The sequence below is a fragment of the Daphnia carinata genome, chromosome 6 (genome assembly GCF_022539665.2).
Source record: "Daphnia carinata strain CSIRO-1 chromosome 6, CSIRO_AGI_Dcar_HiC_V3, whole genome shotgun sequence".
Taxonomy (NCBI): domain Eukaryota; kingdom Metazoa; phylum Arthropoda; class Branchiopoda; order Diplostraca; family Daphniidae; genus Daphnia; species Daphnia carinata.
This window is the reverse complement of record NC_081336.1, coordinates 7,851,626-7,863,941: the sequence shown is the minus strand read 5'-3', so window position 1 is coordinate 7,863,941 and position 12,316 is coordinate 7,851,626. Positions and strand designations below refer to the sequence as shown.

Here is a 12,316-nt window from a genome sequence, read left to right as displayed (position 1 = left end):
TACATAAAAGACGTCGAAGACAAAGTAGGACAAAACTATTAATGCAGTTCTAAACAAAAGGAAAGAATTTAAACAAGAGAAAGTACTGCAAACTGGAGAAAATATTCTTTGATCAAAATGTCTTTTCGAGGATATAGGGAACGGAGAAAGCAAAAACTGTGCCATCGTTGTGAGAATCGCCTTTGCAAAAACAATCGCAAATTTTCAAGCAGTCAAATGTATAATTTTCGGTACATCTTTTTCAGGAAATAAGTTAGAAATAAATAGAAAGTATCAATAAGAATGCGAAGCCAGAAACCGACTAGAAATACTACGTAATAGCAGATAGCAAATCTGGAATGATATATTTTATGAAAAATATTCAATCCTTTTAAGCAGCTCTAACGAAAGCAGTCCACGATTCAATGTTGCACATGTTGACTCCTCGTCTGATGAAAAAATAACCTCTATTACCCCAATCAATACTCCACGAATTGCGAACAATCCAGTATGGAATGGCAGGTGAGGTGGTCGTGGACGGTACAGTACCATAACCGACAATAACTACAGCATGATTGACGTCGTATTCATCAGAAACAATGCACGCAGGATCACTGTAGACTCCCGATCTACGAACATCAACTGTTCTTAACACATGAATGTCATCGCACTTTGATTGACGGTAATCGATACATACGTGTAGTAAAAAAAGGAGTCGAGAACTTTAATGGCACTTGGAAGAGGTCCTTCCGTTTGCAGATAACTCATGATGAGGGTAACATTGGGGTATGGTAGTACCCAGTCAAAATAACCCACTCGAGCGACAACAGCATTGCTTCCTGATTTGCATGTGCCACTCTGAAATAATTTTATGCTTTTAAAACCGTTATTTTTTGAGGATTTCTTTACAACTCACTGTTTGGGTAGTTCCTGAAACGTATGGATAGGTTGTGCCATTCACGGCTCCTCCGTAATCCAGGAGGTATTGCCAAGCTTGCGTGAAATCTCCACCGTTACAACCAGAGTTGTACGTGTCGCAGTCGACCAACATTTGCTCGCTATCGTTCATTTTGAAGTTTGGGGTGATTTGAAATAAAAGGATTTTGATTTATTTTGTTTACCTTAGTGGACCACGAGCGCCAGTTTTCTTGCAATAGTTGAATTCAAGAGCCGTAATGGCTGCAAAAGCCCAGCAACTTCCACATTCACCTGAAAAGTAGGTCAGTATTATAACATTTAAAATATTGAGATACGCTAAAGAGCTACCCACCTTGATCTTCCACAGGTTGGAGGCATCTGTTGCTTCGGTAATCAATCTAAATGGATTTTTGAAAAAAAATATATAGGTAAACTCCAACGAGAGATTAGCTTTTCTGGAAAATACTAACAGATGTTGGAAGAGCACGTTCAATTATGGAGTAGCTAGGCTCACTCTCCGTCTTAACACGACGTTTCACCATTTTCGTTCCACGAAGAACATTGGTTTCTTCGTCCGTCTTTGGATTCATTATCAGGTTATTAGTTTAAAAACTTAGGACTTTAGTTCAATTAATTTATCTTTACCATGTCGGAAAACTTGTTGTGTCCCATTTTCCATTCTTTGTTTTCTCGGTTGTGAGCTTGAATGGCTCTATGTTTTTTAATGAAGTTCCGTTTTCTGTTGGCATCCTCTTTTGACGAATGGTTTTTATTGTATTTTTTCTATAAAAAAAATATCGTCACAATTATTTAAATAAAATTTGTATATCTCACAAGAAAGTCATACCTTGAAGGATTTCCACATATCATCTTCCTCCTTGTCAGCAATGACCACAGCCAAGATCACAAGAAGAATAGCTAAATAGAATTTCATTTTTTATGTTTACCTTCCAAAAACTGGTGGACGAATGGATAAACGATGTAGAAATTCAGCTGTTTATATAGGTGTTAGACGCATCCATTCGTGACATGTTTTCCACTTTACGTTATAATGATCCTATGGTGGTAGGCTCTGCAAAGAGCCGATACTATAAAATAAAAAAGGGATACGGGCAGCTCCCTGTAGAACTTAGACATTACAGCCGTGCTCATTTTAGTAAAGAGTCCAGTAGGTGAACTAATAAAAACATTTAAATCAGCATTTTGACTTCGATCCACCAAGAGTACTGTTATTTCAGGGAATATAGGGTAATCTAGAAAAGAAAAACCGATACAAACCGGTTCTTCTTCTTTCTTGGCTCAAATTAAAATGTCAGTCTTTTTGTTTTTAATGGTCTACCATCGAATTTGAATCATTTCAATTTGGCTGCTAAATATCAAAGCGCTAATTTATGGAATCAAGTCAGAGTTCTTCACACTTGTAAAGTACCATTGCGTGATCTGAAGATTCAGCCGGGATGTACCAGCACATTTGTGACACTGATTTGAATACCATAAAACTGCAGTTGAGAGCAGAAGTTTCACGTCTTTGCAGTAGAATCGAATGTTATGCTGGGTAATTTAAGTAAACGAGCCATTTGAATGCTGGCACATTTGCATAAACTATGAAAAGACGCAACAAGCACTGACTGAATATTACAAGTCTCGAGACACTCCAGAGTTTTAAAAAGTACAACTATATAAATACTACCAGCAAAACTATTGACTCCAACTTATTGTAAAGTTATAGTTCAATATTTTTGAAAAAGTACAAGTGAATTTCTTTTTCTCTGTTTTTTCTTGATTTTCTGTAGAATGCTAATGCTCTTTAATTACCTTATGTTACCTTTCAGCTGTCGGAACTAGGTCAGTAGAAGTAACTGTAAATGCCGTTTAATCGTTATGTAACCTAATACAAAACGAAATGAGATAGAATTTTGAAAATTCGTAAGTTTGGCTGTATACAGTAAAAAAATACATCCCAGCTCTTATCAGTGATAAGCTTTCGCCAACTATAAGCCCAATTAAATAGGTGATTTGCAGTACAGTTTGTTTAGTTTCTCGAGATCCAGCTGAAAAAGAAAATCACCGTTTTAGTTACGCGCGGCCCATAACATTATGAGTTCAGGAATATTAAAGCAGAAAAATTACCTCGCTAAATGCTTTACGGTTTCCTAACTTAGGCGTATCTTCTTCTAGTGGTGTTATGACTGGAATTCTGAGATCTTTAGCAAACGCATCCGATGGGTAATGCATTACAGAACCTATGTTACAAATGAACCTTCATGAAAGTAATTCAAAATGAAATTATGAAACTAACCATAGTCATAAGAATGTCCAATGATATTGAAATGTGATGTCCTCATTTTTTGGAAATAAATCTTGTTCTCTTTAAACACAACGTGTTTTAGTTAAGTTATAGTAAGAATAATTTCTGCTTTTAAAAAACTAAATTACTTGGTTCAACATTATCCAAGTTGACTGACACATATTTGTCACGATCAGGGCGCTGATGTTCATGATAGAATCCTAATACGTGCATCAGTTCATGCATGACAAGTCCAGGTCTAGAATATAAGATGCATTTATCGTCAAGGCTTACGGTTTGTCTCCTTCCGATCCTGCCTACGAAACTCCAACAACTATTTTTATTCAAAGTTACTATAACGGTCCAGTAATTGGGTACATAATTAATAGATCAATTACCCATCTCCTGTTTTCTTTATCCTGATGTAATTCCTTTCAGTTGTTCGCGGAACGAAACGAATGCACGTATTGTTATGGTAAGCACTGATCGCTCTAGCGATTATTTCCCGCTGTCTCTGTGCTTTAAATCAATCAAAACAGCCATTAAAACAACGTAAGAAAGAGATTAAGTTTAAAATATTTTTCTTTTTAACATTTACTGTAGTTTGATGAAAGAACGTAAGGAATTTGGGCGGTTGGCCATCGCGCTCTAGAACTCATGAGAGCATTTTTGCGGTCCGTTAGCATAATATCACCACCAAAGAGGCCCGGATGTTGGCCATTCCATTCAATAAGCTCTTCAGACTCTTGTTCTAAAAAGAAAAATGGAATAGGTAATTATCACGAACGAAATCCAGTTGAGAATTTGTGTACCATTCGCTTTTATGGATATAGGGGTATTTAATTCTTCTTCAGTCAGTGGTTCCCCAATATCAAAATCTTCCGTCTATGTCAAACGCAGATTCAGCGGCGTGTAAAAAAGAAAATTATAATAATTAGAGAATTAATTATTTAATAATTAGAAATAAGGTATAGTTACCTGATCGTCGTATTCTCCATTCGTTGCCAAGATAGGCTTTGCTTTGACAGATTCAAACAACACGCATAGTACCACTATAATACCTTTACGTAACATTTACGGTGTGATGCTATAATAGAAGTTACTCAGAAGCTTTTGCAAACGATGTGACGGAATTCTAAAAGGCTTATTTATTAAGAAAACGTTTGAACCGTGTTGTTCGTCGTTTGATTCTCAACTGTGACTGACTGTTTAGACTCAAGCTAACCCTACAACACAAAAGTAGAATATGCACCCATAAAACTCAGTGGTATGAACTATTCTTCTGTTAGCAACTTAAACGGACAAAGGCGTTACAGTAAACTATCCCGTTTTGCGCGACAGTTACTAACAAACGAAGGAAAAGAGAAGACACAGTACTCACTATTTTTACCATTACATTTAAAAATTCCCGTTTACGCTAAAGGAAACTGTTAACGTAAACAGGGAAGGAATTCCAAACATAAAATTTCAGTTTTACGAGTGTTATAAAGACTGTTACGTTGCTGAAAGCGATTGTGAATTCGGGCCAATTTAGGTTTAGTATTCGAAAATATCTTACGTATACTTAGCAATCGTTATAATCAGAAGTTTCTCCTAATCAGGCAGTATTAAGTTTCATGCAATAAACTCAAAGTTTATTTACTAACTAGTGTTTTCAACGTTCGAAATGTGATAGGGTTGTTTTCATTTGATAGCATCATTGCTAAACAACTCTTACGTAAGCTGTCCATGATTCAATATTACACATATTAACGCCCCGCTTTATCAAGAAATAACCACCGATACCCCACCCGGAGCCCCAAGAATTGCGAACGATCCAAAAACGAGTGGCAGGTAAAGTTTTTGTGGCAGTGGTTGTACCGTAACCCACGATAACAACGGCGTGATCGACATCATTTTCATCAGCACCAATGCATGCAGGGTCGCTATAGACTCCCGATCTTTGAATTGAAGACGTTTTTGAAATCCATAATTTTAGGGAATCAATTATTTGATAATAAACATCCTATACATACGCGTAGTCGTAAAAGGAATCTGGAACTTTCATGGAAGTCGCTAGAGGTCCTTCACTTTGCAGGTACGCCATCGAAACAGTTTCGTTTGGGTAGGGCATTGTCCAATCGTAAGACGAAACTCTTGCGGCGACTGAAGTACTTCTGAATTTACAGGTGCCATTCTACGTGTCAATTCAACACAAAAGAATCATCATTGCTATTCTCTACAACATTAATATAATAACGAGTCACCTTGAGAGTAGTACCAGAGACATATGGATAATCTGAAGATCTCACAGCTCCGCCTTTCTCCTTGATAAATCGCCAAGCTTCGGTGTAATCTCCACCATTACAAGCGTTATTGTACGGATCGCAGTCGATCAACATCTGTTCACTGTTCTCAGTTAATTGTAAGGCGTCGGTTGTATAAAATTATTTCAATCATTAACTACCTCAATGAAACTCGGTTGCCTGTTTTCCTGCACCTGTTGAATTCGATCGGCAAGATGGCTGCGTAAGTCCAGCAACTGCCACATTCACCTAATAGTTTGCAAGTCACAAATTTTGATAAAAACCGAACTAATATACAAACTGAGTTAGTCACCTTGGTCCACTTTTATGGGTGACATACATCTATGTCTCCTGTAATCAATCTAAATATTAAGGAAAAAATTGCAAGTTTTCGTAGAAATAAAAAGTGGGTATTTCTGAATTTTGTAGAGCAGATACCATAGTTGGAAGGGCGCGGTCAAGAAACGGATAGACGGTTCCGGCTTCAGCCGACCTTACACGATTTTTTATCATTTTCGCTCCACGGAATGCCTTTTTTTTTTCTTCCGGCTACGAAGTTTCATGTTGCGAACAATGAAAATAAATATTTTCAATTTAGTTTTTAAAGCAATCTTGCGCCTACCATATCGGTAAACCTGTTATTTCCCATTTTCCATTCCTTGTTCTCGCGATTGTGTTTCTCAATGGTCCGCTGTTTTTGAATGAAATCCTGCTTCCGCTTAGCTTCTTTCTCGGGCGAATGTTTTTTTCCAAACTTTTGCTGATAAAAAAACAAAAATAAATGCATTACAAAATAAATGAAAACATTTTAGTTTTTATCCTATTATTGCACTAATATACCTTGTAAGATTTCCATAGGTTCTCGTCTTCTTTATCTTTGTTTGCAAGAGCCACAGCTAAGACCACAAGAATAAATATCAAGCAGAGCTTCATTTTTTTTTTTGCTTTTCTTTCGGGAGGTAACCAGCGAATGCGTGAGGGACGCATTTGACTGTTTTTATAGGCCTATCTGTTCCACGTTGAAGGGCATTAAAATTTTATTGTTTTACGTACATATACTGGTAGAACGTACTAAAGTTAAACGACAGAAATATGCTGGTACGTTAACTCTTCATTTAATTAAACAAACACGGTTGTTACGGGAAGTGCAGTTATTACGATACTATCTAACCAATAAAATTACTATGCAACCCACTTGACATTCATCCAGGGGTTGTAGTAGGAAGAGGAAACAGTGAGCTATCCAATGTACCAGTATATCTACAATTTAAGCTGACTTTTTTTTTTTTTTTTTTACAATTACAGCTGTATCGCAATAAAGAATGGCAAAACTACTTATTTTGGATGATTTAACTAAAGAAGCAATTTCTATGCTGTCAGATGTTTCTTACAGCTGTATCCTGAGTTGGGTGTCAGACAGGAAATAAGAAGTTCATGCATCGTGGAAGTATTGAAATGCTTTTGCTTACCAAATACTTGTATGTGTTAGCCATGCACAATCCGGTTGTCATGTAGTGCATCCATGAAGCACATTAGACACTTCTCATGGATACCATTTTGGCTCATTAACGTCTAGCAGTGAATGAGTAATACATCCCTAATGGTGGGAATTTAACAAGTTTCCTCAATTTCACATGGTTAAATGAGGGGCTAAAATGATCTTACCAATTTGTGAATTTTGCTTCAAAGCACTTACCAATAACCTAAGGGATAAACATAGGTGAATCACCTAGGATTATTACAAAAATTGCAAGTCATGGACATAAGTTACTGAATTCTTAGCTGTACCATTTAAGCATGCCAATATATTTTCATTGTTTTAAGCTGTCATTGCAGAGGCATGATGAAGAGAAATAGAAGGATAATTTCCATTTTAAATTAAACACAATACGTCACATAATTGTAATGCTTTAAACCTAAATGGTTAACTCATTTTCCACAAAGCTCACTTCCACAGCTCTACGCCTATTCCACCAAACCACGTGACCAGCTGGCCAACTCGCGAGGTCGTGGTCGCCATTTGCCGCGTCGCCAAGTCGGTCGATTGATGAGGCTGCCTCTTGCTATTTCGGAATATTGGTGCCACTGGATGTTTTTTAGCATTATAGAATTTGAACAAACGAAAGTGTGGAGGTTAACGAGGGAAAAGCAAACCGTTTAAAATATTTAGAATCTATGCTCCGACATAAACCTGTTTTGCGTTCTTTTACTATGGCTCTAGAAAAATGGTATTTATTATCATATGAAGTACTCTAGCCATTACCTTATACGGAAACATTTGCCCCTTAACCCATTGGCTTCTTAACCCAGGTTTGTAAATTTAGTTGTTGCTCAAACAAAAACATGTTCTTAAAAGAATTATCATTTAAATGTTTTCTGATTAACTGTAGGCTGTGATTACCACAGAGATGCCTAAAAACAAGCTTTGTTTCGAAGCACTAACCCTTAGAAGGTCACCAAGACACCAAAAGAAGTGTGGCACTTCTAATGACCAGCAGCCACCTGTTACGAGGCCAGCATCAGTTTCTAGAGAATTGTTGGGAACAAAGTCCACTGATTGGGATGAAGATCTGAAACCTGATAAACAGACAATGGCATCAGATAATCCTGCCATTAGTGTAACACCCAATTCATGTAAAGAAGAGTCAGCACAAAAAACCAGAGGTTTTTGGATGTGGAGTGGATCTGTGCGTATAAGAGTCGATGTTCCTGACGAATTTCGAGACATTACGGATGACGCAGAAACACCAAATTCTACTTCTTCTGCATCTAAGCTATCTCTCCCAAAAAATCCTGCCAGCGTCGAGCTTGATGCACAAATAAAAATTAAGCTAGAAAAGAATGACGAAGTACTTCTGTTGGACAAGAACATTTTTGACTATTTTGAAATGTTTAGTGCCCTCAATCTCCCTTTTAACCCAGAATAGTTTTGAAATTTCCTACATCAATTGTTGTATTGAAATAGTTTTGCGTCAGTTATGATTGTACAGTTTGGCCGCCATGCTACTCATGATTCCATTCCACGTTATTTGAATATGTTATTTACCAAAATTCGTTGTTGCCTATGAATGTATATTGTTGTTTTCTATTCGTTATCCGCATTTCTTTTCAACACCTATATATTCTGGCATGATGTTTTGTTATTGAAATTGAAAGACAAAAATATTTGTTTTTTTAAAATTGCAACGCAAAAAGAAATAAACGACTAGGCAACGGATAGACCTAGAGATTGAAGAGTAAACACTTCTTAACGCGCCATTCTTGACATCGTGTAAGATCGGCAAATTCGCAGTTTTGCAACGTACAGTTTAGTTCTTTAACCTTGTGGTTAAGATAATAAACCAAAATTTCTTTCCCTTCAATCGTTTGCTCGTTAACTTCCCAAGTGCTGATTCCAGCATTCGTTTACGTTGTTTTGACACACAGATAAAACAGATCCCGAAGATGTCTGATAGTGAAGATGACGAAGGCCATGGACCAGTTACCACGAGTAGCATAAGGCTGAGTGAAGATGAAATTATAAGCAGGCGTAAGACGAGTTAATCATATTTTAATACCTAATGGTACATGTTCTTTTTCTCGTTTTAAAGTACTAACCACATCAACAGTTAGCCTAAAAACCTTAATACCCAGCAGCTCTATAAAATCTGAGAATGCCCTAAAAGTAGCAGTTTGGATTCTTACAAGTCATGCAAAGAAAAGGCCACCTAACCACATATTACAGCGGATTAAGTGGTTGACAGCCATTGTTCAATATGGCATAATTGATTCACTAAATGGTATTGAAAAGCTGTTCAACCCCTTCATACAGTTGATTTTTATCACTCAATATGTACGGTTATATACTTTGCTCCTATTGTTGTTCTGGAAATGTTAACATTTTTGTTTACTTTAGCAAGCTTCCATTTGCCACCTGCTCTACATGATTGCAACCCCCAGTTTCCAAAAGTTTCAAGTGGAACGTATCATGAGAAATGCGAACATTACTGGACTAATGAAACCTCTGGGTAAGCAATTATGTTGTTTTCATATTGACATTAAACTACCACCACTGCATACCTTCCAATTTTCTGCAAACAGTTGGTCTTTTGGGACGTTTGAAATCTCTTCGTCCAGATTTGGTTCCCCAGGCTGTCCCGTATCAAAGCAATGCTGTTTCTTTCCCTAAAGCGCCACCTACAATCCGTAGTGGCCTTTACGATCTCGCGGAACATATGAGGCAACAAAATGAATTACCCAATCAGTTTACTTTCACAATCGAAAGTGAAGAGCAAAAGGTAACATATTTAACATGGAAACTAAAAAATTTGAACTATGCCTAATCCTACAGTTGGAAAACAGGCAAACAAAAAGATGAGGATGGATATCATACCGCGAGTACAGCACATCAACTTAAAATCCTCATTCGAAATCGATTTGCAGAGAATGGTGATTCCAGAACAATTTAAGACGTACATATTTTCCATTAGGTTGAAATAGATCTTCACTTGTTAAATTAAATTTATATTTTTCTAGGTTCAACGACTTGGTGGGGAAAATTACTGTAGTTCAATTGCCCAATCATGTGGGTTCATTATTGAGCAAGAGAGAATACCATTACATATTGTACGCAAACTGGACTCCGCGCTTGGAAGCCCTTCTATCACAGTGGCTATACTTAACCCTGTATCACGGTTTGTTTTATCGCATTATTCCTTTTTTTTTTTTGAGGGTGTGATTCGATTAATTGCAAATTGTGTCAGAGTTTATTGAAAGACGTCAGGGTGATTGCCGAGATGCAAAAACATTACTGCTACAAAGAGTCATAGAATTCCAGGAATCAACAGGTCGAAAGCTGATGGTACAGAGCCATTCAAAGGTTTCAAATTACTTAGGTGCTATAGTTAATTTTTTCTTTTTCGTTTGAAGGTTGTTTATGATTTTCTTTCGGAATATCTTCGCATATGGGATGGAATCCAATATCGTGAACACATTTTTCAACTTTTATCTGCCCTTCCCGTTCTACCATACTCGGGTACGTTGAAAATATTTGAAAACTACTTACACCCTCTTTTCAGATAATGTTTGTTATTTAGATCTCTATGAAAATTTCTTGCGGTTATTTGAAAACATGTTTCAATATAGCCCTACTCCCTTTAAACTACAAATGATTAACTCTTGCCGGAAGCTGATTCATAATTTGGTATGGTAATTATGTTATTCAATGTCTATTCATTTATCAATTCTTACTTGACATTAATCGTAGCTGGTAGCAAAGTTTGGGCCTCCCGATCGTCTCCAAGTGTTATGCCACAGCTCAAATACGACTTCAACTGCAGGTAAGTTTCAAACGAGGTGTACGATAAATTATCTTTTCAATGATTTAAATTGTATTTCATTGGGTTCTTTCAGTAGAAAAAACTGAACTAGTGGAAGGGATCTACATCATTAGCGAAGTCATTCGCTTTATTGTTCGCCTCTACAATACAGCCCTTACGTCCACCACTGACATCAGAGTCCTTCTAAGTTCTCTTGATTTCCATTTGTGGGTAAATCGTTATTCGAAAGCTACATTTAAATTAAAGCTATTATTCTCGATCGTAGCTCGTTGATGTGGAATCGCAGTTTCATTTGCCATTCCGAACGTTGTGTCAACCCATCACCGTTTATGCTGCTTTATTTTCACCGGTTCCAGCTGCCGTATCCCTTTTGTGTATACTGTTTTGCAAGTAATTGATATCCTAATTTTTCTGAATCATCGTCTAATTAAATTAATGCCTAGGTTCAAAGAAAATGGATTAACTCATCTGATGACCATCTCCACCATTCCGGAATTAAAAGATTTCCATAAAGCGTCGTTGGATGACGCTTCCATGTTGAGTCGTTACATTATCGATATCTCAAACTGTTTAATTTACCAAAAAGTATAATCTTAATGCATTTTCTTTTTATTGTCATTACGTTGAGGTTTTATAACCATTGACAGGCCTTGGTGTCCGATTCGGCTTCTTTGTTATCTCGACTACCTCGAAGGAATATTCGAAAATTGCTGGAATTGGGTGATTATAAAGGAGCCTTTGATATAAAGAGACACCCGGCTTTTATGGGTGATACACGGTACAATAAAGACAAGTTCTTAATTTAACTTTCACGATCTTTTTATGTCTGCAGGAATTGCTCGTCAATGGATCAAATCCAATCCCAACTATTCCGCTGAAGGAGCTCTCGATGTTTTTAAAGAAATCGAAGCCGATGGGGTCAGTATAATTCGTTAAAGTGATTGCTAATTACATTACTATTGGTAAAATTATATTATTTAAATTCCAGGAAGGCTTTTTCCGATTTTTATTTAGTCATTTTCCTGCCATTCGGAATTATATGCAAGAGTTTCATAGCGATTAAGTGAAGAGAAGCACGTCTCGTATGATTGGTCAAGTTCAGGTAAATATTACTTAACGCGTCCTTAGCTTTTATTGCCAGTATAAAATAATAATAAAATGTTTTTTTTTTGCTGTAACCGCAAACGTTTAGGACATGCCTGAACGAACGCTATCGGGACAAACCGTTGGTTAGCCTGCTAACGGTAAATTACAGCGAAGTGTAGTTACATAAACCACGTGTTAGATAATCGGAAACCAACAATCACCAATGGCAAAATTAATTTTAATTTTACAATCCAGACTTTATTTACACGAAATGTATTGATTCCAACAACCACAAAAAAAAACGGGGAAAAAAACAACAAATAGCACTTGGATAGTTGATTTCTCGTTTTCTTTAATCTCCGTCAAGAATATTAATTTGTTTTTCATCGATAAACACAAGTTCACAAACAAGACCCCCAAAACAGAACGGCATAAAGTGTTGT

General features: G+C 36.8%; 4 protein-coding genes across 4 annotated transcripts; 1 reads left to right on the top strand and 3 right to left on the bottom strand.

Annotated features, from left to right (window-relative positions):
• Positions 1 to 86: 86 nt before the first annotated feature.
• On the bottom strand, positions 87 to 1,883 carry LOC130702103 (uncharacterized). The gene is made up of 8 exons (XM_057523771.2): positions 1,745 to 1,883; positions 1,543 to 1,680; positions 1,368 to 1,475; positions 1,250 to 1,295; positions 1,101 to 1,188; positions 896 to 1,037; positions 677 to 837; positions 87 to 608 (listed from the first exon to the last, which is right to left on the bottom strand). Exons 1-8 carry the CDS (start codon positions 1,829 to 1,831, stop codon positions 371 to 373), a joined length of 1,008 nt encoding a protein of 335 aa, XP_057379754.1. The 5' UTR covers positions 1,832 to 1,883; the 3' UTR covers positions 87 to 370.
• An 817-nt stretch (positions 1,884 to 2,700) lies between these two features.
• On the bottom strand, positions 2,701 to 4,317 carry LOC130702111 (hatching enzyme 1.2-like). The gene is made up of 8 exons (XM_057523779.2): positions 4,163 to 4,317; positions 3,997 to 4,069; positions 3,783 to 3,935; positions 3,583 to 3,703; positions 3,334 to 3,518; positions 3,197 to 3,265; positions 3,028 to 3,140; positions 2,701 to 2,948 (listed from the first exon to the last, which is right to left on the bottom strand). The coding sequence occupies exons 1-8, from the start codon at positions 4,256 to 4,258 to the stop codon at positions 2,901 to 2,903; spliced, it is 858 nt and encodes a 285-aa protein (XP_057379762.1). The 5' UTR covers positions 4,259 to 4,317; the 3' UTR covers positions 2,701 to 2,900.
• A 497-nt stretch (positions 4,318 to 4,814) lies between these two features.
• On the bottom strand, positions 4,815 to 6,474 carry LOC130702099 (procathepsin L-like). The gene is made up of 8 exons (XM_057523766.2): positions 6,310 to 6,474; positions 6,092 to 6,229; positions 5,908 to 6,018; positions 5,783 to 5,831; positions 5,631 to 5,718; positions 5,431 to 5,572; positions 5,200 to 5,360; positions 4,815 to 5,124 (listed from the first exon to the last, which is right to left on the bottom strand). The coding sequence occupies exons 1-8, from the start codon at positions 6,454 to 6,456 to the stop codon at positions 4,887 to 4,889; spliced, it is 1,074 nt and encodes a 357-aa protein (XP_057379749.1). The 5' UTR covers positions 6,457 to 6,474; the 3' UTR covers positions 4,815 to 4,886.
• A 2,330-nt stretch (positions 6,475 to 8,804) lies between these two features.
• On the top strand, positions 8,805 to 12,120 carry LOC130702084 (uncharacterized). Its single transcript, XM_057523751.2, has 17 exons — positions 8,805 to 8,998; positions 9,060 to 9,301; positions 9,365 to 9,476; positions 9,550 to 9,746; positions 9,811 to 9,920; positions 9,985 to 10,142; positions 10,212 to 10,309; positions 10,378 to 10,483; positions 10,545 to 10,651; positions 10,715 to 10,787; positions 10,861 to 10,997; positions 11,053 to 11,177; positions 11,231 to 11,372; positions 11,435 to 11,555; positions 11,620 to 11,705; positions 11,776 to 11,889; positions 11,980 to 12,120. Exons 1-16 carry the CDS (start codon positions 8,914 to 8,916, stop codon positions 11,848 to 11,850), a joined length of 1,974 nt encoding a protein of 657 aa, XP_057379734.1. The 5' UTR covers positions 8,805 to 8,913; the 3' UTR covers positions 11,851 to 11,889; positions 11,980 to 12,120.
• Positions 12,121 to 12,316: the final 196 nt, after the last annotated feature.